General features: G+C 39.2%; 1 protein-coding gene and 1 non-coding gene across 2 annotated transcripts in view; one reads left to right on the top strand and one right to left on the bottom strand.

The window, feature by feature from the left end:
• npy2rl (neuropeptide Y receptor Y2, like) overlaps nt 1-26,623 on the bottom strand; it is a 68,249-nt gene that overhangs the window by 7,309 nt on the left and 34,317 nt on the right. The window contains exons 2-4 of the mRNA XM_084712057.1: nt 25,298-25,563; nt 23,931-24,063; nt 6,091-6,256 (exon numbers count right to left, since the gene is read on the bottom strand). Of these exons, the coding sequence (XP_084568183.1) occupies nt 6,091-6,256; nt 23,931-24,063; nt 25,298-25,474 (476 nt within the window). The 5' untranslated portion in view covers nt 25,475-25,563. The remainder of the gene's footprint in view (nt 1-6,090; nt 6,257-23,930; nt 24,064-25,297; nt 25,564-26,623) is intronic.
• LOC146305206 (small nucleolar RNA SNORA5) lies at nt 3,820-3,946 on the top strand. Its single transcript, XR_014769194.1, has one exon. It is a non-coding gene; the product is annotated as a small nucleolar RNA SNORA5 (small nucleolar RNA).

Raw genomic sequence — 26,623 nt, 5'->3', positions numbered from 1 at the left:
CATTTTGGTTTTTAATATTCCTCATGTCATTCCAAGCTTGTGAAAAGGTAGTGTGTGCCTGAGAATAGGGTCTGCATTTTAGTGCATTGAATTTTTCAATACCAGACAAAACTATGTTGAGACAAGTGGTAAACCTGATTTCAACTGATTTCTCCACTGAACTAGTAACTTCAATATCCCCAGAGTCCCTGAAATGCACAATTTTGACAGTTACTGAGTGAGGAAAAACATAACACACTTTGCAAAATGGTGATAGCAAATTCTTGTTGTTGACTTGGCTTTAAATGTAATGCATAAGGTTGTTTCCTTCCATGTTGCAGCTAAAAGCAGGCAGGAGAAACGCTCCGTGGTACACTGGGATTTTGTATGAGATATGCGCTTAATGGCTTTCTTTGTCATCCTAGATATGAAAACATCAGATTATATACTCTACATCAGCGTCAGGTAAAACGTGGATAAATGAAGAGTCAAACCTTTTTATTGAATGGTGAAATGGACAAAATTGCCCAATTGCCAATGAACAAAATATGTTTCTGACAACATTTTAGGAGAGAAGTAGGCAATGCAGTAACAGAACTTTGATATGTTTTTGGTTAGCGCTGCCTAGTTTTACAGTTTGATCTGAGTTTTGTTTGACTTTTTAGACCCAGAAGCTCCGTCCACTAATTGATATACAATCTATGGAACATAGCCATCCCTGGAGGCTGCAGCTAGCATGGCTGATAATGAAAACGAGACAAAGAAAAGTTTTCTGACTGAAAACTTTTAGTCATCTCAGTTATTCCAACTCCAGTAATCACCTCTCCAGTCCTCCAAAGGTAAAAAGTCTTGGCTGCAGCTCATTCAGCAACACAACAGTGTTGACAAACATAAGAAAAGTGTTCTCATTACAATGGTCCTCAGGTTTCCAGTTCTGGCCTCCAGTAAACAGTGAAGCTGACTTTATGATTCAGCTACAGAGCTGTAAATGGCCTGGCAGCACAATGTGCTTCATTTTGTTCTTACTAGATTTGAGCCAAGTGAGTCTCTGTGGTCTTCTGGCAGCCGTCTGTTCGTTGTTGTGCAGATTGGATCAAAAGCTGGCGAAGCTGCTTTTAGCTTTTACAGTCCCTGCTGAGACACTAACTTGTGAGGAAACCTGAGCTGTGACCAAATTGCACCCTCTGTAAAAGTATGATTCTAACTTTTCTGTCCTCTTGAGTCATGGACAAAGTTTGTGTGTCTTCATTTGTGGTTTGTTTGTGTACAAGTTTTTGTAAGATTTCAGTTTGTATGATACTACATTGATTTACATGGTGAGTCTTGATCTAAACAAGGACACAGAGTGATTTGCACCTTTAGCCAATTTACTTCTAAGTTTACTTTTCAGTTCCTGTCATGATTTTGTTTTTCATATGGTGGGTAATTATGTTAACAGAGGCTGCTACAACATGTAGAAGCAACGATGCAGAAGATCTCTTAAATATCAGATGAATAAATAGCAGCATTTGTGAGAATATCCAACTCATTAAGAACAAACCTTAAAAAGTGTTTGGACGGCTTGTTGACAAATGACAGAACAATTCTTTACTTAGATTCAGCCATAAAAAATCGGTGTGAAATGTGTTTGCTGTATGACTAAATACACCAACCTGCACTTCTAAAGCTCACCAATTATATGGTGACCATATTTTCAAACTGGGACCTTTTAAGTGCACCACACAGTCATGCAAGCACTCATGTATGTGCTTAAGCCCCATAACTATTTTCATCTGAATGAATTACAGTGATAGTTGTAGAATGACTATTACAAATTAAATGATAAATCACATAAATCAGACTGAATTATTTCAGTGTATATCACACCTACCAGCAGGCCCCGTTCCAGAAGAAAATGCATCTGAAATTAGTGGGGGTGAAAAATGAGCTTAAAGCAGGAAAGTCGGTACATCAGTCTGCACTGATCTATGAATGAATGTGGCTGATTCTTGCAGATGTTCACAGCTGCTTTATACTGTAAGAAAAGCTTGTTTTCAGTTCATGAAATCCCTGCAGCATCTGAGGACAGCACGACTGATGTTGATAAATCTGCAGCCTCTGTGAAGTTTATCACCATTAAAACACGTGAAAACGACACCAGACTGGTTTAAGATCAGTTTAACCACACAGACCTCTACACACATCAGACTGCTTGGTTATGACTTAATTAACTGTGACTGTTTCAGAGCTATGAAACCAGTGATACGACTGGTCAGAGACTATTTAATGATCACCACACCCACTGATCTATATTCACCTTCACACAGCTTTTTTTCCATGCAATTTAGTGGTGAATGTTGAAAAGTGGGACTGTTTAGAGTTCATCTCTCTGGACACCCAGTTTCAAATCAGTCCTGCTTCAAACCGGGACGTCTTGTCATTGTATTTGTGAAGGAATGATTGAGCTTCCCGGAGCTCTTTAGAAAAGACAGAACTTCTTTTGAGCAGGACAGCTAAATGTCTTGTCAGCCTTGACAACAACAGAGTGATTGATTGACACAAAGACAAACAAACCAGTGTGGAATTCAGATGTGTGGTTCATTGTCGATATTGACATTTTAGTGTTTTACAGATATTCATCAGAACTTAGGACTTTTAGCTTTAAATCCTGGACAAACTGGGATGTTGGATCAATGTCGCTAATTTATATGTATGAGAAGTATTTTTTGACTTTGTTTGAAGCCAGGTTATCTTTTTCTTTCTTCTTTCAGTCTTTAAGCTAAGCTAACTGTCTCCATTTTCAAGTTCTACATTAAGTGTAAAGACATGAGAATGAATCTTAAATAAATGAAATAGACCCAAATTTGGACTTTACAAAAAACTCACTCATGTTAAACAAGTTTTAGAGGCTGTATTATCAAAGATGTGGGTATGAAAACCAAATTAGTTAGATTTTTTGCCTTTGTTGTGAATAGATGTTGTCATCTAACAATGCAACACACAACATAAACACAGAACTCAAATGCTCAGATCTTGAATATTTTTTTTTTTCTGAATTCATTTGTCAGGAACCATCTGCCAAAACCATCCCTTTCAAAAACAGAGTGATGCTTTGTAGCAGATTTCCATCTGTGTTCCCTGGACAAGTGGAAACAAAAAGACTCAAACAATGATGACAGATTGTGTTTCGTGCATCAGGAACACTCAAAGGACTAAATATTTTCACAAAAGAAGTGTTTAAAGTTTTAATAACTATGTTTGTCTTGGGAGCAAACTTTTCATGTATGAGTACACCTCTGAGTGTAGTTCATGATTGTTCTGTTGGAAAGTTGTCTAAACTCCGCGCACGAGTTGCTCAGGGCGTCGGGGTCAGACAGGTGGAAATTAGGTAGATGAGCCACTGCTCATCCAAACCTACCACTCTTAACACCTACACTCCAACTGCCAAAACAGCCAAGCAAATCCGAACTGTGCTGTTAGCAGAGCAGCGAGGTCTTCAGAGTGGGCACCATTTGCATGTGAATCGTCTTTCTAATCCTCTTTTCCTGAGAGAAGCTGCTGTATTAAGGTGAATTTAAATTTTTTGTCATTTAGAGGATGGCAGCGCACAGAGAGTGAGCACAGGTAGAGGTTCGCAGTGGAAAGAAACTTCTGACCTTGTGCAGCTTCCCTCCATCAGCATTTGCATGTTCTATTGTTCAATTTCTGCCAAAACTAGGCGGACGGACCGACCGGCGGACTCAGTGTTTTCCAGAGCAGGTTACTCACTGATATGAGAGGAACATTAATGTCATAGTAAATTGAAAAAATGGGTGTAATATGATGTATCTATTTCAGGAAAACAACCAGAAAAAAAACAACTGCAGCTCTGTCAAACTCAGAGCTCCTCTTCAGTAGGTTGCACAGGCCAAAATAGCTGCAACAGTGACTCTTCATCGTGGATTCTGAGGATGAATATGCACTACTGACATAAACTTCATAAACAACAAACATGTTTTCTCTATCCATCGGCATTAGAAGTTAACAATATTTTGTCTGACTTTTATCTTGACAGCACAAACTGTGGACCATATTTTTCTTGAGAAATGGTTTTCTCCTGGGGAGAAACTTGAAAATCCAGTTTTCTGACTTAACTCAGTTTCCCAACAGTCCTAGAGCACAACAAACTCCCTGAAGACCCAGTTTGCTGACACTATGAGGCTTCCCAACAGCCCTCGAGCACTAGAAGCATCCTAAAGACTAACAATCCCACCTTTTAACATATGCCGTCCTGTCAGGCAATTAAAAATTTAGATATACTCAGTAACTTAACCTCTGTGTTCCTTCCTTCAGAAGAGAATAAGAACAAAATACTCCCACAGCAGCCTGAATGAATGTATTTTTTGTTGCATACTTCAGAGGCGGATATAGTCCAAAAATAGATGTGGATGCAGATAATATAAATGCATCTTGCTTTTTAAAAATACTACATTTAGTGTGCAGCCTCTTCTCACTTCCAATGTGTCAAATGCAGCAGGTTGTTCAGTATCTTGCAGCATGTTGTTGTAATGTTTAGTCGGTCCATGTAGTATAAAGAGTCACATGTCACATACAGACTCATACATGGAAATGCATGGCAGTGCAGTCAGTTACATGGTTCTACTTATAATACTTATAATACCACAGATGGTTTTAATTATCAGCAACATTTTATACTTTTTTGCAGCTGTAACAACAACATAAGGCTCCTGTTTTAATATCAAAGAGTAATCAAAGCAAATATTTAAATTAATTATGAAATCAGCAGGAAGACACAGGAAGTGTTTTTCTGCTTCTCATATTTACCTTCACGCGAATCACTTTTTTTTTTTTTTTTAACTGCAGAGAAATCAAGAGTCTTCTTGAACTGTTCGAGGTTTTTACCAAAGCTGGTATCAGGCTCATATGTTTTCACATAGGGGGACAAACTTAAACTGTGACAAGAGAATAAACACAAGATTGACACATTTTACTATTATTGTTTATCCCAGCTACCTTGTAATGTAATGTAATGTACAGAAAGTAAAATTTAAATTTAAGATGGACAATATTTTAGGGCTCCCGCTGAATAAAAGGCTTTCTAGGCAGCTCATGTTCTTTCATCTGAACCATGACTTGATGAATTAGTGAACATGAGCTATGAAATTAACTGAAACTCGCTAGCAGCTCTGTGAGGGGCCAATCAGAGACAGAGATGCATCACGACAGGCGCAATCACTCGAGCTCTTTCTCTTTTAAAGACAAGAATCCTAGATGAAAGTATTAGGACACAAGCTGTAAATCCCTCCTTTCTGTCTCACATACTCCTTACCTCTCTGACAGTCCAACAGCTGACTCACATATATCAGCAACCAAACAGGAAGTAAGTGGTAAAGTATTAAAGTCCACCTCTTCATCTTCTGGGCACCATGGACATCTATAACTGCATGGCAATTAATTTAATAGATGTTGAGATATTTCAGTTTGGACCAAAATAGTGGACCAACCAACCAACCAACCACCCAACAATCATCGCCATCATGACACTGGCACATCTTAAAAGGTGAAATGGGCAAAATGAACTTTGTGTAAATATTGATGTGGATAAATGGGACGTGATATGGGATCATACAAAGAAGATATCTGCGTGCAGCCGTTAAGATCCTGCATCGCTTGGAAATTTCTCCCAACAAAGACGGAAGATGAAGCCCCAGCTTTCACCTTTGTGCCTAAAATGTAAAATCTCTGTGGAGAGCGTATTGGATCGATATATGGAAAAAATATTTGGTGCAGCTTTGCATCTGAGCTCGGTGCTAGATGTTGTAGACTGTACAATATCTTTGCATGCTCTTCTAGACAGGCTAATCTTTTCTTCATGAATATGTGACAAAACTCCTTTGACAGCAAACTGGCAAAAGATAATATTTTCTCTTGAATTGTAAGCAGAGCACAGAAGAGCACTTGTGTATTTTTCTTCTTATGATTAATGTCTATGTTTTGGATGAGCTCTTTGTTATTTGTGTGTTCACAAAAACCCTAAAAAACTCAATAAATACACCTGAAAAAGAAGGTCAAATCAGTCTAAAAATGGAGAATATTTGTTGCAAAAGTCCTTGCAGACAATGCCCCACCCACCTGTGGCGGTCCAGGGCGATGACATTGAGTGTCACCGTGGAGACGTGCACGGCGAGGCCCTGGGCGTACGGCAGCAGGAAGCAGAGGGTGCTGCCAAACTTCCACTCTCCCTGCAGAGTGTAGACGAGGGTGAAGGGGAGGCACAGCGTGTTGACCAGCAGGTCGGCTGCAGACGGACAAAACAGAAACACAGGTTACTGAAAAAAAATCATTCTGAAACAACAAATATATAAATTATTTCTGAGATTTTGAATTTGCTGCCCGGTGCTCTTTGCTCATTAGAGGTGACGTCTGCCTCGGTTTGACGTTTGACACTTTAGTGCTGCAGTTTCCCTCCACATATATAACATTTATGACACCTTTATGAAGCCTCTGAATCTTCACAGGGCTCCTGTAATGATGTGTGATGGTATCAAACTGCTGATGCTGCTTCTACACTGCAGGATGAGGGAGGAAGCAGCTTTTAATCACGTCTTCTCTATCACCACATCGACTTTTCCATCTCAGCCAAAAAGAAAAAAAAATACCCTCAGGCCGACTGAAAACTGTGTTTCCATCAATCACACCTGCTGACCGACTGCTTCACTCATCGCTTAATATTTCATCCTGTAAGTGTTAAATTCTTCCACAGGGACGTTTGGTGCCGACTTGAAGCAGCTCAGTTGGTTTCCTTTAATAAAATGTCTTAATTTCATGAATGATTTTTTAATATTTCTGCAGGTTTTTTCTCCCTTACCTGTCTCAGCTCAGTGAGAGTGCTGGATAGGAAGAGTTCAACATTTTGCCAAAAGTTAGATAAGAAGATCAAAGCTAATCTGATGTCTGTATGCTAAATTAGCTTAGCATAAAGACTGGAAACAGACGTTTGAGTTGTCTCATCTTTTTTTGCAGTGAACACATCTTTACATCTTTGTACAACAGCCAGAATCTTTCATCTTTCATTGGGATCTTTATATATTTTTTCTCGCTCGCAGGCGGCAGGCCGCATACATGTGACGTTCGGGGAAGTGACTTCCACGCCGCCTCTCCCCCGTTAACAAGCAGCAAGTGACAAACTGGAGGAGGAGGAGGTGAAGAGAAGTCAGAGGAGACCACATCCCTGCTTCACACATCTGTATCTGAACATGTGTGTGAATACGATGATTCTTTTTCTCTTCTTCTGCTGTTCCTTTCTGCTTTGGAAAATGTAACGTACGGTACAGAAATATAACGTACAGCCTTCAGAGTGACAGCAGCTCTGAGTCATCTGAGGAGACACACAGTCAAAACAACTGGTGAGACAGAGACGCCATCTGCCCAGAGAGCTGCTGACAGACAGCAGGTCACGTGATCAGTACAGTCAGATCCACCTCTGTATGTGTGAGCATCAGTCAACATCTGGAGCTGAACATCTGTCACATTCCTAGAATCCGTGCTAGTTTTTTTCCCCGTAAATCCTTGAGATTTTTTTGTCTTGTAAATCTGCCATTTCAATCTCAGATACATATTTTTTTTCTCCTAAATTTTTGAGTTTTTTCTTGTAAATGTACCACTTTAGTTTTTCTCTGAATAAAATAAGTATGTTATGTTACATTACGTAAGTTGAGTATGTTATAAAAATTACCTTTTTAAATATTTAAGTTTATATAAGTAAATGCTGACTTTCTTTTGGACATTCTCGCTCTTTATACTATGTCTATCATTTGCTCTCCTCATTATCGCCCTCTGCTGGTACTACATGGTATCTGTATGCATTGACATGAGACTGGGCTGAATTATACCACAGCTTTTAGGAAAATCTGCTGCAAGTGTGGCTGCAGTTATCACAAACAAACACGACTAACTTGTAATTTGATATTAAAACCCACGACATCCTAATTCCTCCTCAAAGTAGTTTGCTGTCGTTTTGTCCCACTGGCAAAGTGAGGCACTAATCTCACAGAGATGTCAAGTGATGACAGGACACATCAGACAGAAAACAAGGTCCCTGATTAGCCTTGTATCACACACATTTATAAAAGGTTACTGGTGTAGAGAAAAGCTATTGCATGACATCATCTGGATGTAAAGTTTGACTGCTCTGATTGGACCCGCTGCTGCTGTGATTGATCAACTATTGGTCGATGTGTGAGGGAATGTTGGCCCGCAATTCTCTATTAGACCTCCAGTGAGATGAGGCCGTCTGTCTGGTACAGGAGGGCCCGGCAGGAGCTGGACCCGTCTCCCCGGAGAGGAGGCGAGGGTGAAGTCTGCGACCCTCTGAATCACATCAGTTTCGGACGTTTAATCTGGGATAAGGGCATCGTGCCAAATCATGTTAAATAAAAGCTCTGCAGGGTCTCACTGTGCCAGATGTCCACCCCCGTTCCTCTTCCCAAAAAATTTGGCCTTCTGCTTCCTGTGACGCTTGAGGGCAGAGACACAGAGAGACACAGAGAGAGACAGGAACAGCAGGAAAAAGAGACAGAAACAAGTAGGAGACAAAAGGAGCAAAGACAGAGAAACAGATGCGCACAAAGATTGAGAGATCAGACTGTTTCTCATAGAGCTCGTCACAAATAAACAGCGTTAACGGCACAAGATGAGTATCATCTATCACGATGTGAATTTAAGGCAGTTCTTCCAGTTATTTTCAGTGCATGCTTGTTCCTAATATGCGCAAATGTCTTCATTTTTCTACAGATTGCTTGGCTCCTATTATTGCTCTTTGCAGTGTTTTCTGGGGATACTTGTCCGTGCAGTCATTTGAAACGTGTCTGTTTTGCATACAACATTCTCAAGAACCAGACCCTGATCGACTTCACGCATGTTCTGGTGTCTTCAGCAATGATGGAACAGTTTTTCATCAATGCAACGGACAGTCATACATACATACAGACACAGACTGACAAACTGTATGGAATATTATTTTTTGCGGTGCTGGTCCAGGGGTGTTGTGTATCTAATTTGGTGACAATTGCTTAAAATTTGTAGGATAGATTTGCCTGAAACTAGTAACAAGGAATTAATTCTGAGACTAATGGTTCAAAATATACATGGCAAAAAGTGAAGTTCACTGCCCTGGCCACTTGCACCAAATTTCACACTCCCAGTAATATGTACCAAGTCTATCGGCTGAACGGTCATCAAGAAAATTAAAGAGATTTCTTGCTTCATAGATGGATAAAGTACTGAACCATGAAGATGAAGAATACATCGTGCTCCTCAAAATGATTAACAACTGAACTCATTTGCCAAGTAATTTATTGAGTTAACATAACTGTCAAAGTGCAGGACTGAAAATGTGTCCTGAATCCCTAAGACTGACTTGGAAAAACACAGAAGTTTCGGTTAAACACTGAGTCCTCTCTCAAGTCACAGTTAACGTTTTGTTAACTGGAGTTGCATTAAAAGAAGCATAACAATGATTTCCCAATCTGTCAGATATATTCTTTAAAAATGCAAAAACAGAAACAATATTAGGAGACGATTGGTCATAAAGACTGGAGCATTTTCAAAAACAGCTGCAGTTCACAACAAATCCTCCAAACTAAAACACCATAACGTGTAGTTTTTCTGCTAACTGCAACTCCAGCTTCTGTGAGACTGAATTAGATCAAACTTAATAAAGGTTCTTTAAATCTTTTCAGCAAATCATGCATTGATAAATGTTTATGAACGTATACGCAGATGACACACAACTGTATGTTCCAGTGAAGCCTGACACTGCTAATGTGCCGTGTATTATGTCATGCCTCGCTGAAATTAATAACTAGATGTCCAAACATTCTTGCAGTTCAATGACTCGAAAACAGATCAAATCAGAAATAATTATATTGACCCCTTCTGGCCTTTCAGTGCAACCATTAACACTCATGCATTGCTTTATTGAGTGACCTTAAAGAAGGGACAGGAACCTAAGTGTACCTTTTGACTCCAACTGAGACATTTGAGAAAGATCATTTAACCTCTGCAGGTTTACAAAAGGTCATTCATGTTTATACCTCGAATATAAGACTGCAGCTGACAAAAAAAAAATCTGCTGTCAGACTTTTAACAAGCTCTGAAAGAAGCAACCACAACAAACCACTCTGCCTTTCCCTGTTCGCCTGTGAGTTTTAGAGCTGATTTCAAGGTTTTACTGCTGTTTTTTCAGAGTTATGAACGGTCAGGCTCCCGGGATCTGCTGACTCCCTACAGGAGCCTGATCGCTGCTTGTGATCCTCCGGCAGGAACTGAGTAATGTTCCTAAATCTGGGCTGAGGAAATTAACATTTATCTCACAGCTTTCTCTTAAATGATAGTATTTATTGTAATTGCTGAAATCACTTTATCTGTTTTTATCTATTTTTCTTTGTTTTTACTGTGAGGCACTTTCTAACTTTATTTTGAAGAGTGCTATATAAACACAGTTGTTATCATCACTGACGACTCGCGCATTGATCATCCTATAAATCACACTTTAAACGTCTGAAGGAAACCATCTGTGTTGTCCAATAATGAGACAACTGCTATTGTTCTCTTCAACACAAAAAGACAAAAATACAAACAGAAGCTGAGAAGAATAATAAAAGAGAGAGAGTGAGCAGACGAGGCTGTGGGCGAGGCAGCCAAGTGTTCACTCCTTCAGTTTTCTGTTTATCACTAACTGTCCGCTCAGCTGCCCACTCCTGGCTTTCTTCCCTTCTTTTTTTTTTTTTTTTTTCGGGAGAATTGAACCGACAACTTTCTGGCTGCCATCGTTCCACCGTTCTGCACATTTCACATCACATCAATCACACGGCTGCTCTCTCCTCGTCTCTGCTCTCTGCTCTGGTCTCATATTCCTCTCAGCGTCGCTCGGCTGCTCCTCTCACTCTTTTAATTCAATTGGAGCTTCACTAGCAGGAGAACAGTTGTCAGGACATGTAATGTGTCACATTTCTTGTTACATTTTGTGCTTCGTGATCCTTATATATACCATGAAATTGAATAAAATGAGGAAATTTCTCATAAAAGTGAATAGAAGAATATCTGTCACTTCAGATTAATGGATTATTGGAACATCTGCACACGTGCAGCTGTGGCCGACAGTATCTGTAACTTTCTGAAACAAACAGTTTGACAGTAACATGCACTGAAATGCTTCAATTTCATTTCAGAGAAGATGGTAATTATCAAGTAAAATATTTGAAATTTCTTATGAATTACCCACAAATCACCTCCAAAATTTCATGGTAAATTATATGATAATTAGTACTGTTAAGTACTGTTTTCATGTAGTTGGTGGTAATTTTGAAAAGAAACTTTTACTTTTACATTTACCTAAAGAAGAAAACAAAAGATCAGTAGTTAGTAAAGACTCAAAATTTAAAAATCAGTTGCAGTCTGTTGCCTTGAAATTTTGAGTTTTCTCAACTTTTTTGTTTTTTCGGTGTTGCTTTCTAATTACCACCAACTACATGAAAGTGGTACTTGCTAATTAACCATGAAATTTGGAGGAAATCTGTGTGCAAATTCTAAGAAATCTCAAATAAATTACTTGGTAATTACCAGCAGTTTACCATGAAATTATGGGAGCTGGAAATTGAAGCGTTACCGTCCGTTCATTACACGACTACTTCTGTCATTTGCATGTATAAAACTAAATAAAACACAGCGTACAGTTCAATATATCAGGCGAGAATCTGCTCTGGGCCCATAATTTTGGGAAAAAAAACACAGTGGTAGATAAAGCGTGCAGTGGCCCAATGTGCAAGAAAATGTCATCCAGACTGGGATCCCACAGGTCCTGTCTATGAAAATCTGACCAGAGTGGGCGGTTTTAACTTCAGCAGCGGTCAGAAAATAAGCTGCCATTTTTCACCTGTTTTAGCAACTTTTCAGACCCTGTTCAGAATAATCAGTGCAGGTTTGTCTGCCAGCAGCTCCGGTGTAGGTGTACTTCCACCAGGGTCTCTCCCTTTAGATGTTGGTGTAGGTTGTAAATAATTCATTTGATCCTCTCCCTCCCTTGGCAGATTATTTAAATTTTCAAATACTCAACTTTCCTGTAGTGAGACGATGTGAACACATTCATTTTATTGTCCATTTAACTGCATAACTGTAATTATTATGAGTGTAATTATGGACTAGAATGTAATTTTGCCACACTACTATCAACAGGTACGCATCTCATTAGTAACATTAAATACATTTTCAAAGATTCTTCTGACAGATGCAAAATTATTCTATTATAAAATATACAGCTGCCGTGGATACTTTCAGTCTCGCCAGAATAGAAATATACTCATCAAAATAAACAACTCATGTCAGCAGTAAACAACCTAAACGAATCATCGCGATCATTTTTAACTGTTTTAAATATCGTACCTCTTAGGTCACAGTACACACCGTAAAACACAACATGAACCCCGACTGTCTGCCGGGAGTTTAACAGATTAACAGATTTTATTAAACCCCAGGAGGAGAAGCAGTTTGGTCCTCGTGCACAGTGACGGAGACAGAAGGAGACACGAGTCAGACAGGTCACAGCCGGCTGCATATGAAGACAGAACACAGAGACGGAGACATAATCCAACGGGACATCAGAGTATAGAGGAGTCTTCCACTATTACTCCACTGCACTCTATTTACTTCTTTTTAATTATTGTATATATATTTTTTTTTCTACAAAGGACTATTTGTCCTCCCTTTAATAATATATTTACTGATCTTTGATTATTAAAGGTGTTTAATCATAATTTAGCCAAAAAATCTGTAAAATAACAGTGTTTCTCTGTAAATGCTTCAATGAAAATTTCTGTGAATATATTATTTTTGCACTAATTTTATTCAACTTTTATTCCACTGTACTGTATTTACTTAGATGTGATTATTGAAGGTGTTTGAGTGTAACAAAAAAGGTCAAATAAACGCAAAACAAACTTACAGGAAAAATCTGTAAAATCAGTGTTTCTGTGTAAAAACTTTACTGAACATTTTTGTAAATGTATTGGTTTTGCACTTTTGTTGTTCAAAGTAAAATGACAGTCATTTGACTGTTTTGAATTTTTTTTTTACAGTGCAGTAAAATATGATGTCATTTCCACATGGATTATTTGTCCTCCCTTTAAAGGATCTTGTCCACTCTAAAATGTCCCAGACTATTATTATATTATTCCACTGTTCTATATTTACTTATAATTGATGTTAGAAGCTGTGGATTCAGAGGAAATTGATTTTGATATCAGTGTTTTTGTGTTCAGTCTCCTGCTTTCGTTTGGTTTAAATGGTCTGGTTGTCTCTCTCAGTGTTCGTCTTCCTCCGTCTCTTCTGTGTTTCTTTCTCATGAAGACATAAAAGTGAACCATTTGTCTCTAAAGGAGCAGGTTGTTATTTTCTGCTACACTTCCAAAGCACTTTTCATTTCCAGCCATCTCTGTTCTCTCACACGCTGCGGCAACTTTTTTTTTTTTTTTAACCTTTAATGTAAACATGAAAGACTGACAGCAGCACTCTGACTCACATTATGTGTCATTTCATGCATTAATATTTACTCGCTGGTTCCCAATGTTGGTTTTTAAAATGTGCAACTGCCACTTCCTTTTTATCACTGTATAGGATTCTTCAAAAGACTCTGAACATGGAAATGCAGCCACATAAACACAGTGAAGACAACGAGAAGTGATGACAGCTGCGTTTATGGCACATCAGGTGGGTGGAGGCATCGAGTCAAACTGAAAACAACTTTAAGTGGAGTTTATGGCCTCTTTCCCGACAGTATCACGTCTTTATATACAACTCTGAATTATTTTGCTTTCCTTTTAAGTTTTGACAGTGAAATCATATTTTGTGCTTCATAATGCACCACACATTTTCAATGGGAGACAGGTCTGGACTGCAGGCAGGTCAGTCTAGTACCTGAACTCTTTTACTATGAAGACACACTGTTGGAACACGTCCACAATGTGTCTCAGCATCGTCTCTCTAAAATAAGCAGGGATGACGTCATGTGTCGCTCCAAATGGCCAAATAGAGTCTTAACTAACATTTGTAGATGCAGAGACAAACTGTGTTTACTGACAGCGGTTTTCCAAAGTGTTTTCCTGAGTCCATGTAGTGTCCTTTATACAATGATGAGGGTTTTTAATGCAGTTTTTAATGCAGCGCTGCCTGAGGGGTCAAAGGTCACTGACATTCAGTGTTGGTTTTCAGAGATTTCTCTGGATCCTCTGAATCTTTTAATATTATGGATTGTAGATGGTGAAATCTATAAATTCCTGCAGTTTTGTGTTGAGAAATTTTGTTCTTAAACTGTTGGACTGTTTGCAGTTTTTCACAAAGTGGTGAATCTCACCCCATCCATGAACCACTGAGTCTTTCCAGGACACCCCTTCATGACCCAATCATGATCCTGTCACCTGTTACCAACTCACCTGTTTACCTGTGGAACGTTCCAAACAGCTGTTTTTGGAGCGTTTGACAACTTTCAGACTTTTGTTGCTCCTGAAACAACTTTGTACATCCTGTCTTTGTACTGTATTCAATTGAATATGAGTGAAAAAGAAGAATTTTGCATTCTTGCGTGCATTTTTTGAAATTGTGGGTTGCATTTATTTTGAAAGTCTGCCCAGGTGTTGTATATTTACTATTGCTAACTTGACCCCGGAGCCATGCACGTGCAAAAATGACCCTAGAGGAGAACCTGCAGCGTCACAATTTGAAGTGTAACACGTTGACTGTTGGTAAGAGTGGCAGAGTGTTTATGTGCTGTACGTGATTCAGTGTCCTGAACCACCAGGCTCACGTTTCCCTGCAGAGGAAACGAATTTAGCAGAAACTTTAATTGAGCTCTCAAGATTTCACATCCTAAAACTTGTAAAACTCAAAAGGCAAAAAGAAGTTAATCATGTTTTCCAGGACACGGGCAGTGTGTGTGTGTGTGTGTGTGTGTGTGTGTGTGTGTGTGTGTGTGTGTGTGTATTAATGATTGCCAGCGGTTAAGTTTTACTTTGCATCCAATTTTCTTTACACTTTCCAGAACAACCGACGCTCCGGGCTACATAATGATGTTACACACACACTCATGCGCTTAAAACACACACACAGGCCAAGAAGTGTCACTTTACATCCCATCTAATTATTTATTTCTTCTACTTTCTGAAGTTATTTGTTTGTGTGTTTATTAGTTGACAGCTGGAGACGAGGGAACAAATAAAGCAGGAGGGTAAATTTTAATTTTAATTCCTCCTGGACGGACCGATCGTGGCTCTTCAAGCTCTCCTCATCCGCCTTCTGTTGGACTGGAGGGCACGCAGGTTAATAAGTTAATAAGTCAGAGTTGAAGACATTTTTGAAACCGCCTTCATGGCCTCAACAAGAAAGGCAAACTCTGAAAACCGCAGCTTCTCATGAGCTCCTGGTTAGAAGACTAGAACACACAAGTTTATGTCAATGGAAAATAACTATTCTGAAGAAAAAAAATTAAGCATTTAAAGCTACGAGACACTAACTGACCTGGCCTTTCACAGTGTATTGTCCATAACTTCATGTTCACCAAGGGCTAATTTTGCCGCTATACCATCAGCTACCCTACATCAACACAGGATTTCACCCAGGAGGTCGGGGTTCATGTACCACTTAAAAAACCAATAATCAACATTGATTTATCTGATGATATGTCTGTAAGGTAACATAACTTAACACAATGAAAAGTTACTGTAATAAAAGTTAACATAATGTAAGGTAACGAAAGGTAATGTAACTAAAGTAAGGTAATGTAACTTAATGTAAACTTAAGGACTGAATCATAAGCAGATGAAACCTGGATGTGACTTTTCCTCCTGATGCATATTACTGTTCTATAGGTTGTATGTAGGAGTATAACACTGAACTGTTAGGTCACAGTAAGTCCTTGTAAATAGTACTATGTAAAAAGTAATCAGTACTGTAATCGGATGCACATTGTTCCTAAGGTTTATGAATAAAACACCTCTGTCCCTTTTTATTTGGTATTTGTTCCACTGCAGCATGTTTCAGAGACATATGATGAGGACGTGGCTGAGATCCTGGCTGCGCTCCTCAGTGACCATCGAGAGGACGATCATGAGACACACAACCACAATCTTAACACCCAGTCTGATCAGTGAATCTGAATAATTCAATATTTTTTACTCAAAGTAATCTGTAAAGTTGCTAAATGCTCAGACTGAGCGTGTGCACAGCCTTCATTAAATCAAAGGTTCAACTCTGTTTTCATCATCTCAGGAACGTTTCAAGGATCAGACTAAAAATCTGGAAACTCTTATTTATACCTTCATTAGTAGTTGATGAGATGTTGCTCTCTGGCTTCAGTGAAAGATTCCTCTCAGCTCATCCAAAACTCTGCTGCCAGGATTCTGACTCATGGCCACATGTCTCTGATTCTGGCTTCCTTACACAACAGATTTCCTGTTGCTCCTAAGATACTATTGATGCCTCGCCACAAATAACTGAGCAGATCTTTCAGGGCCTCCCGCTCGCTGAGATCTTGGACGTGTCTGTCCTGGTTGTTCAAGGTCCAGATTTGTAGTCAAAGGGGACAGAGTCTCTGAAGTTACAGCTACAAGACTGTGAAATGACCTGCCTGTCTCATTGTTGTCTTTCTTCCACCACTTTGTGACTGTTTTAAAGGTGATATATATCACAGATTATAATTGCAGAGGATATCAGAGGTTTTTTCTTGCAAATTTACCAATTTAAAGTAATCAATGAACTTGAAGAAAATGTTTAACTTAATATAATTTCTCTCTCAAATTTATGACTGATAATCTCAGAGAATATCACATTTTTTCCTGAAAATTGCGACTTTGATCATAGAGAATATATGAGTTTTTTCTCACAAATTAAGGATTTATTTAATCTCCGAAAATATCTAAATTTTTCGACCAAATTATGATTTTAATCTCAAAGAATATCTGGTATTTTTTCTTGTAAATTGTGACTTAAATCTCAGAGAATATCTGACTGTTTTCTCGTAAATCAGGACTTTAATATCAGAGAGTCTACAAGTTTTTTTTTTTTTTTCTCACAAATTTATGAAATTATAATCTCAGAAAACATCCCAGGTTTTTCCTGTAAATTGTAACTTTAATCTTAAGCTTTTATTCACACATTTATCACTTTAAATTCAGTTTCAATTCTTATTATTTTTATTTATTTATTTATTTTGTAATTGTGACCCTAATCTCAGAGAATCTTACATTTTTCCCGTAAATCTTCTTGCAAATTGTGAGTTAAAAACAATATGACTTTAGTCTCAAAAGTTTTCAGAATATTACCCCCCTCCTTTGGCTCCATAGCTATTATTATTATTATTTTACCTGCAGCTGCCCTAATGTGCCATTATCCTTAAAAGATCTATTTTATATCTATAGTTTAATCAGCAGCTCAGTGTAGTTTTGATCAGGAGAAAGTCTTCAGTCTGTTTTGTGTCTCTGTCCGTGGTCCTGAAGTCTCTCCCTCTCAGCCTGTCGCTCTCCGTGGTGCTGAAACCTCTCACTGCTCCGTCTGCAGGCGTCAGGTCGACCGTCCATCCACCTGTTTGTTGTTGACTGTGTTTTCACTTGTTTATCATTACATTTGCATGAATTTTCCTAAAGTGTTTGTGATGAATAAAATACATTATTGTTCATCTCCAGCCTGAGCAGCGGAGGTGATTTCACCACTTCACACTCCATTACTCCTCATCGTTTACACCTCATATTTATTAGCTCTTGTGTTGATGTGGTGCTTATTAACTCTCCTGTTTATTTGTTTAGATGTTGACTCATGTTGCATTTATAATGATGTGGTTTTTTTTTTATTTGTTTACAGTGCACGGCTGTTTTTCATGCTATAATTAATCATTTTCTCCATTTACTTCTTCAGGTTTGAAAAAGCTCTACGCTTCAGCTGAGAAACAGGCAGCAACGGCTGCAACAGAATCCTTTTGGGAAAATGCGTCGGTCGCACTACGTTCATTAATCCTCTAGAACGTTGCAGCAGTTTATTGTGAATCCTCACTTAAATGAAAATGTTCCTGCCCAACCCAAACAAACAGCTCTGTCTAAAAAACAGAAAGAAATAGACAGTTACAATTTTCTTTCTTCATTTGTAGCCTTTTAGACCAAGTTTCAATAAAACATGAGACAAAACAACGAGACGCACAAAAACTGCTGTAAATATCTGTGGTGGAATGAATCTCAACTCGCCTAAAAACTGTTTTAGAACAAATATGATCCACAACATCTGTCTCTGTTTTCTTCCTGAGTCGACACTCAGTGTCTGACAACAACAGATCCTTTCCTGGATAATGTGGGGCTTTGAAAATAAAAGAGAAATGTCCTGCAGTTTACCCCACACAGGTCGTGTTTTTGTCAAACTATTTGAGAAAAACTGCTGAATTTATGTGGAAAAGTCACATCCTTACTAACTCTGGAACACAGCCTCCATCTCGTGCGGCTGTTTGCGGACAGCGTTTATGTGATGTCATTTCAAACAAAAAACTCATAATGTGGAAATGACCATACTAACTGTATGCTGTCTCAATGTTATGATGAATAGATCCAGTTTCCAGTTATTGGTGACAACTTAAAGAATCTACAACACAAAGATCAGGATTTTCTTCTGTATTTTAATACAGGATGATTTTAAAATGACGGGCGCTCCTGGGCGCCATGGGAAAATATAGAACAGCTGCTGGGGGTGCTATGGGGTTTCCCAAACCTTTTTTCTGGGGAAACACTTTTCACACAAAACAACATCTTCAAATGTCTTTTGTCCACAATTCTTTAGACTTTTTTTTCTTAAAAATCTACTTAAACTGATTAATTGTTTATCAAACTAGTTGCCAATTAACTTAATACTTGAATACTTTTGCATAATTTTTGCAGCTCTGGTGTTAACAAGCCATCTCACTGTTTTTATTTGAGTCTCTAGCATATCGGCTATAAAAATAAATATCCCCATTGGTACTTACTTGCCCATTTTCTCACAGTGAAACTCGTAATTGCTAACATCGCAGTGCAAAGTGGGCACCGACTGAGTTCTTCAAACCATCAGGGAAAAGTGAGGAACAGCCTTTACACAAATCTGTTGTAATTTATTCTCCTGCACACAGCTCACAGTCAGCAGCTCTTCAGCACAGCGTCTCTCCCTCTCTGACAGACAGTTACCATGGTTACAGGGACGCTCCATGTCTCTGCTCCTCGGAAACTGTCTTGTGATTCCCAGTAACAGCACCGACGCGAAATCATCATTAACCTCATTGCTGATATCCAGTAAAATAGGATCATTTTACCATTTTGGTTCAAATACATGGTTTCCTACCCGTTCTCACCTCTCTCAAACCAATCATCCAAATCTCACACGAAATACAGGGGCTTTAGTTACAGTAAAAATCAATATTATCATCAATATTATTGTCCAATAATCTTTAAAAAGGCATCTCAATGTTGCAGTCCTGTTGTTGTACACTTAGAATAACAATCTGAGTCTATCCTGGCAAAAACAAGTAAAGTAAACAAGCAAGCGTCACCTGCCCTGTGCGCACTGTGGTGCACCAGCACGGCTCACAGCTCACAGGTGAATTAAGAGTTTTTTATTATACCAAACTAAAGTTCTTGATTGCTGCATCAATGGAAAGATGAGCCAAGACATTTTTGGTGAGTTTTATTTTGTTTTTGTTTTTGTTAAAATTACAGTTTTGCAAATGGAGTCTGGTGAGTTTGGCAAGAACAGTAAAACAGCTGTTTCTGAACTTTTGGTAGATTATGTTGGAACTCATTTTCACTTCTACTGGCGCTCTTCCTCAGTACTGAACCAACTTCAAACACTGTTGTTACCTATTAGTCACTTAGACAGAAAAACATTGGAAAATAGGGTCCAGGTTGAGAAATACATAAACTGCCCTTTAAAAAGGACTTTTGGAGCACCCTGGGAGCCAATAGGGTTCAAGACACTATAACAGACTATTATAAGATTTGTTGCACTGTATTTCTCTCTTGTTTGTCTGTATCCTGTCTAATGAAGGAAAAAATACTCTCAGAACAACTTTAAAGCCTTTCAATTTGAATTGACTTGTTGTTTCAAACACCCACAGTGACTCTAAAAAAAAATGATCCAGAGAGTGAAAATATGATTAATTATGCCTCAGTGTGAAATTTCACAATTGAGCATCGTGTGTCACTTCTCAGGCGGGGGACTTGTGAACGCTCCTCTCATTAGAAACGAATTGAGCGGAGGTGACATCGCCCGCCGTGCGTTGAGTCTGTTTCTCTAAGAGACCATTATTTATGTCCCAGCACTGCGCAGATGATTGGCTAAGTGATGGCCGTGGCTTCTGTTGTGGTTCGCTGGATATTTAAATCCTTTCTGATGCTTGTAGTCAAAGTTTAGCTCATTAAAAATATGTGAAGCTCTGCAGGCTGTCATAAATACACAGTTAAATCTGTTAAACCGAAGGTGGAGAGAAAAAAGACACACCGTCACATGATGCCATCGGCAGCTAAAGCTAATTAGGCCCTGAGCACCAACCAATGCAGGGACCTTATTGTACTACAAAGAATTCTTATTATTTTTAACTGAAGTTAATCACATTTTTGAAGGGATAAACATGCTAGAAAACCCAGAAAGCTTCCCAGAAAATTAGAAGTGGTAAAAGTTCATGGGATTTGTTGATGGGCATGGAAAAATGACTCAACCACGCCCCCTAAAGAGCAGCCATGTGGCATGTTGAGCAATCTAGAGACCTTTGAGATGAACAGTTATTAAAAGCTTGAGTTTTTGTTGAATGTCGTGGCCGTGGCATGCTGTTCAGTTTTGATGTTTTGCCCTCAAACAGGAAGTTGTTGTACCTTGACGTTACATGGTCAAATTTGATAAGATTTCTGACCTGACCACCTCTACAGGTGCCGCTAAACCCAACAGGCATTGCACTTTAACAAACCCCCCAGATTTAATGAGATCCACTTCCAAATGCAATCTAAAGACCTTCATGTTGGAAAGTTTTTTTAAAAGTTGAGCTTTCATCAAACAGTGTTGCCCTGGCAGCACTGATATTTTTGATGTTTCCCCCTCAAACAGGAAGTTTCTGTGACTTGTTGTATGTGGTCAAATGTGCCTCGAGCTTGCCTCAAGGTTGACCAGATCCAATTCAAACGTGGTCAGAAAAGCCTGATAGACTATGATGATGTGAATAATTAATGTGAAAATGGTGAGTGTTCATGTGAGTCCTGGCCTGACCACATCAACAGGCCAACAAAGCATCCTCTGCAGCACTTTTCACCTAGATGTACAAAATTTGGTACAATAGGTAGTCTGCAATGCCACCTACTCACAAGAAATGACATGTTTTCTACTTGTTTTATACCAGATAGTTCAAAAGCCTGAAGACTATAATAATGCTTTATTGTGAAAATTGATAAAAGTCCCTGCAGGCCAATATGGAGTCACAGTCATAGCACCACCTACTGGCAACACCGTGATGTGAACAGGTGTTTGAGGGCCTGATCATTGCTGCTTGCAGCTTTTGATTTGATTCTTTCACTCTTGTCTCCATTTATGATGACAACTCATTAGTTGGAGCAGGAGTCTGTTTTAAGTTGCTCAACAAACACATGCTTGCAAATGCTAGAATATACAAACTCGAAAACACTGGCAAACTCAAAAGCCTCTCTGGCAGTACTTCCAGCAATGGATTCAATATGATCGAAACAAGCCCAACTGCTGACTTTGTTTAAATTAACACTAACAACACTGGAAATCTTAACAGATAACTTAACATCGGGCTGTAAAAAAGTGTGGCTAAGGTACACCTGTATATCTCTGCATCAAGGTGAGAAGTTCAGCCACTGAGGTCAGAAGAGACAAGATTTTCAGGGCGAATCGACTCTGTAGATTTCTCAGCAGCTGAGATTCAGTTGTACCCAAATAATCAAACTTTGTTCATTGCCTGGGATCTTTTTTTTTCCTGTTAAATACAAACCAGATTAAATTCTGCATTAATGCCCCGGAGAGCACAGATAACAAATTCAGCCTCTGGGCTCAGTCACAGCAGCATTTAAAATACTGAAATATTGCAGCAAACTCAGTTCATTCTAATGGAACAGCTGCAGGCAGTGGATACACCGGCAGGATCTTTTGCATCAGTATAAACTTTGGTGAACTTTAGCCTCTGATGAGAATCACCTGGGGATCTCCAGGTATTTCTAATAATTATGGAGGTTGTGTGTGATTTTAATCCCGTGTTAACCTGCCATGTCATGCCATGCTAACGTTAGCCATCTTAATACACACAAGACCAGATCTACACTTTCTTAATGAGGGAGAAAGAGGACATGTGTTTTCAGTTTTTTATGAGGGAAAACCATGTTAAACAAAATATTAGTCATAAAGTACACACTTTAAATCATGTCCAGAGGGGAATTTTAATATTGAACCACATCAGAATAATACATACACAAGCAGTTTTTATCAGATATGATTTAAATTGTAAATTGTAATTTATTCACTCTGGCTCGCCTAATCAGATCGGAACATGAATTGAATCTTTGTCAAAATGATTTTGTCTTCATATTGTGTGATTATATTAAGAATGAATATATCAATAATGTTCTGCTTCTGCTCATCCTATTCATATTTATTCAGATTAAATCTATTCACAGAGATTACATCACTACCAAAGTGGTAGAAAGAGCCACTACACACACAACACATACACAGAACAGCAAATGGAAAAGTCAGTAATTTAATTGTTTAATATATACTGATATGAAATGATATGAAAACATAGAAGATTATGGCTGGTTTGCACCAACAAAGATTCATTTTTAAAGATTAAATGATGGTCTACCTTTAAATAATGTTGCATCAATCTTTAAAACAAGATTATATTTAAAACTCTTTTTAAACCTCAATCTACTTTTACTAAACCAAGATTAAATTTCATTCTGGTGTACCAAGACTTTAAACCCAATTTAAACTGTGATCCAGTATTAATTTTGAACTAACTAACTTTTTAGCTACTTAGCAAATAATATGAAATGCTTTTTGTTATTGTTGTGTGTTTACTTTGAACATTTAAGCTAGCCAGTAAACAGTCTAACATGTTAGCTTTTTAGCCAGGAAACTATATAATATGTCTTTTAGCTAGCTAGTAAACACTATAACATTTTCTCTTTTGATCTTTGTCTTTTCTTTCTTTCTCTCTGTTTCACATTAAAATTATATTCAGCTCCCAAATAAATGATGCTGTTATCAAATAAAAATGGAAAAGTCGGGTTAGTGTTCGTACAACATGAGTCCTAAAATCCTCCTCCGGGCCTCTGGGAGTTCTTCTTTAACTGTTCCTGTTTCACCACAACACAATCACATCTCACACCCCAGTAACAAGAACGGAGGGTTCTCCTGTCAAACACACACGAACAATTAATGTTTGATTTCATCTCTCCGTCTGTCTCTCTCATACACATACACACACACACACACACACACACACACACACACACACACACACACACACACACACACACACACACACACACATGCAGACACACATGCACACACCCGCACAAGACAAATCCCAGACATCACGGGGAAACAGCATATAACAGCTGACAGATGTCTGAGTCACCATCACAGGCGACCTACAGAGGACACACACACACACACACACACACACACACACACACACACACACACACACACACACACACACACAGCAGCAGCTCTGTGTTGTTTCTAATTTGATGCTGTTACACTCTTCAGCGGCAGGAAATCCTCTCTGACATCCAAAGATGATGAACTGTTTGTCTGTTAATGTGTGTATTTGTTTGTGTGTGTGTGTGTGTGTGTGTGTGTGTGTGTGTGTGTGTGTGTGTGTGTGTGTGTGTGTGTTAACATACCAACAGCCAGGTTGGCGATGAAGAAGTTGGTGACGGTGCGGAGCGTCTTGAAGCGGTAGATGACGTAGATGACCAGAGAATTACCCAGAACCCCCAGCACGATGATGGTGCTGTAGGCCAGAATCAACACCACCTACAGACAACAACAACAACAACATCACAGGTGTCAGAGGCGGTTATCTGCAGCAGCAGCAGCTCAGTGGACTCTACTGTAGACTCTGATCTGAAGGTGAAATAAATATAGAATTGAACAAGTGACATCACTTGTAGTCGAGGTTTTTATTCACCTCAGCTGACGATTACATAACGATACGAGTGCATCGATTCAGGCGGCCTGGATCAGCCTGGTCTGTGTTCAGGTGTTTGATGCTGGTTTTAATATAGTACATTGTAAGTCCTGAGTAATGCTGTTGTCCACTGTTCAGAGTGTCTAATGTGTCAAATGATTCTGTTATCATGTTCAGGCAGAGTGTAGCTAATTAAACTGCCATCCCCAGTTAACTAGTAATATTTAGCTTACTCCTTTGTTTAATGAGCTCTTGACGTCGTGTCCTCTGGGTTAAAGAGGAAAAGGACCATCCAACACTAACTTCAGAAGACAGCAGCTGTGATGGTATGGGGGTGTGTTAGTGCCCATGGCATCATGGGTAACATCTGTGAAAGGTACATACAAGTTTTGGAGCAACATATGCTGCCATCCAGATGACGTCTTTTTCAGGGACGTCCCTGCTTGTTTCAGAAAGACACAGTCAAGACACATTGTGGATGTGTTCCAACAGCATGTCTTCATTGTTAGAGTTTGACATAGAGAGTGTTAATCCCTTCAGTTTGTCTACAGGACTTCAGAGGGGCTGAGTAGTTTAGTCCATGCGATAGAGTGCTGCAGGGAGGACGTATTTCTGTTGGCCATCCTGTAAGGTTCTACTGGTTTGTGGACAGGAAGGTAAAAATCTATCAAAGTCATGGAGAACATTTCTTTCAGTTCTGTAATGTCCTCCCCATCTGATTAACCTTTAAAAAGTGCACTACTTTTATTCTTGAGCCCTTGCAATGAATTTAGATGAATGATTTCCAAGGATTTATCACATTGTTGGACTGATAGATGGAGCTGAAGATGTCTAATCGATACGTGTCATACATATTAATGTAACTTTCTAAATCAGTCCATTAAAGTTCTACATAGTGGTGACAGCCTGCAGGCAGTGGGTGGTAAAAGGTTGCCAGGAAAAGGAGAAAGCAGCAATTTGTGTAAATGGAAATACGTTTATGGAAATGTGCGTAATGCTCACATACCTTATAAACAAGCAGACTATAATACATTAGTGCCCCTAAATTTAAAGTTTCTAGCAGAATATGAAACCTCTTACCTGCACACTCAGCAGTTTAATGGGGTCCTCTGGGAAATTCACTCCCTCAAACACCAGCGTGGGCAACGCTGGGGGGTTAGCGCCGGCACCTGGGTCGTAGTCATGGTAACCGGGGTCATCGTCAGGCAGGAGGCGGAGCTCGTCCGGTGTGGCGTTGACTGCGCTGACGGCCTCCATGTCTGATCACATGTGTTTGGCCAGCAGCGGCATTTTACAGACGCACACGCCCTCACACACACACACACACAGACTCACACACACATAACCTGTGGGACGACAAAGAAACACAGACACACAGGTAAATAACACCAAAGTTTCATTCTGTCCCTGTGAAAGTGAATTAACATATTTTTTGGACGCAAGGAGAGGAAGAATAACCCCAAAACAAGCTGACAAACACACTGCACTGATGTATTATCACCTTATTGATGTTGAAATGGACAAAATGTTGGCAAACACTGAACAAAAAACCCACTAAATCCCAATTTTGTCTTCAGTGGAAAAGGGTGCAGTCGGCATTCACTCACAGGCCAAATCCATCAGCTCCAGCTCCCATCAGCAGCAATGGAAATGTGACGACAGTTTGAACACACAGGTTTTCTGAGGGCTTGTTGCCTCTGTTGGTAATCGTGAGCAGGAGTTTGCACCTTTTATGCCTGAATGTCACGAAGAAGAAACTGTAAGGTGCAGTAAAAGAGTGATAAAGTTGGTGTTTTGGAGGACAAATGGGTGTGTATGTAACATGCTTAAAGGGCGTTTCCAACCGCATTCTTTTCTGGGGTTTTCAAAAGGAAACATCCAACAAAGCTGTTAGCAAAAAAACAGTGACGTAGGTTACATGATGCCCTGCTCAACGCCATCATTTAGAAACTTATGTCAGGTGACATGGAAAAACGTTTTTACGGGGGTGTGGGGAAAAAGGCAACAGCGATAGTTTCACAACGTTAATCTCACCGAAGGTCACCAGAATATGATGACTATTCTTACCCGCTCCAAAACTCATGAAATGTACCAAACGCTTCAAAAAGCGAAAAAGCTTCAATTGCAAAGACATGAAACGTGAAATGTCCTTGAAAAGATCACGTTCTTCTTACTATCATTGTTTCAGTCACAAGTCAGGAGCAGTTTTAGACGGACAGTTGATGATAATCCCTGAACAGCAGACAGACATCATACTGCATGTCCTTATTTTCAGCCTGGTTCACTTCTCCTCCTGTACTGGATGTTTGTCACACTCAGCTAAAACACATTGTTCCAGTGACTAAGGGGTTTTTGTTGGACGAGTAATCAGGTCACTCAGTGAGAGAAACGTACCACTGTTACTGG

This window comes from Lutjanus erythropterus, chromosome 23, assembly GCF_056507025.1.
Source record: "Lutjanus erythropterus isolate fLutEry1 chromosome 23, fLutEry1.hap2, whole genome shotgun sequence".
In the NCBI taxonomy this organism is placed as follows: Eukaryota; Metazoa; Chordata; class Actinopteri; order Lutjaniformes; family Lutjanidae; genus Lutjanus; species Lutjanus erythropterus.
Note: the sequence above shows the minus strand (reverse complement) of the source record. Positions and strands in the feature narration are given on the sequence as shown.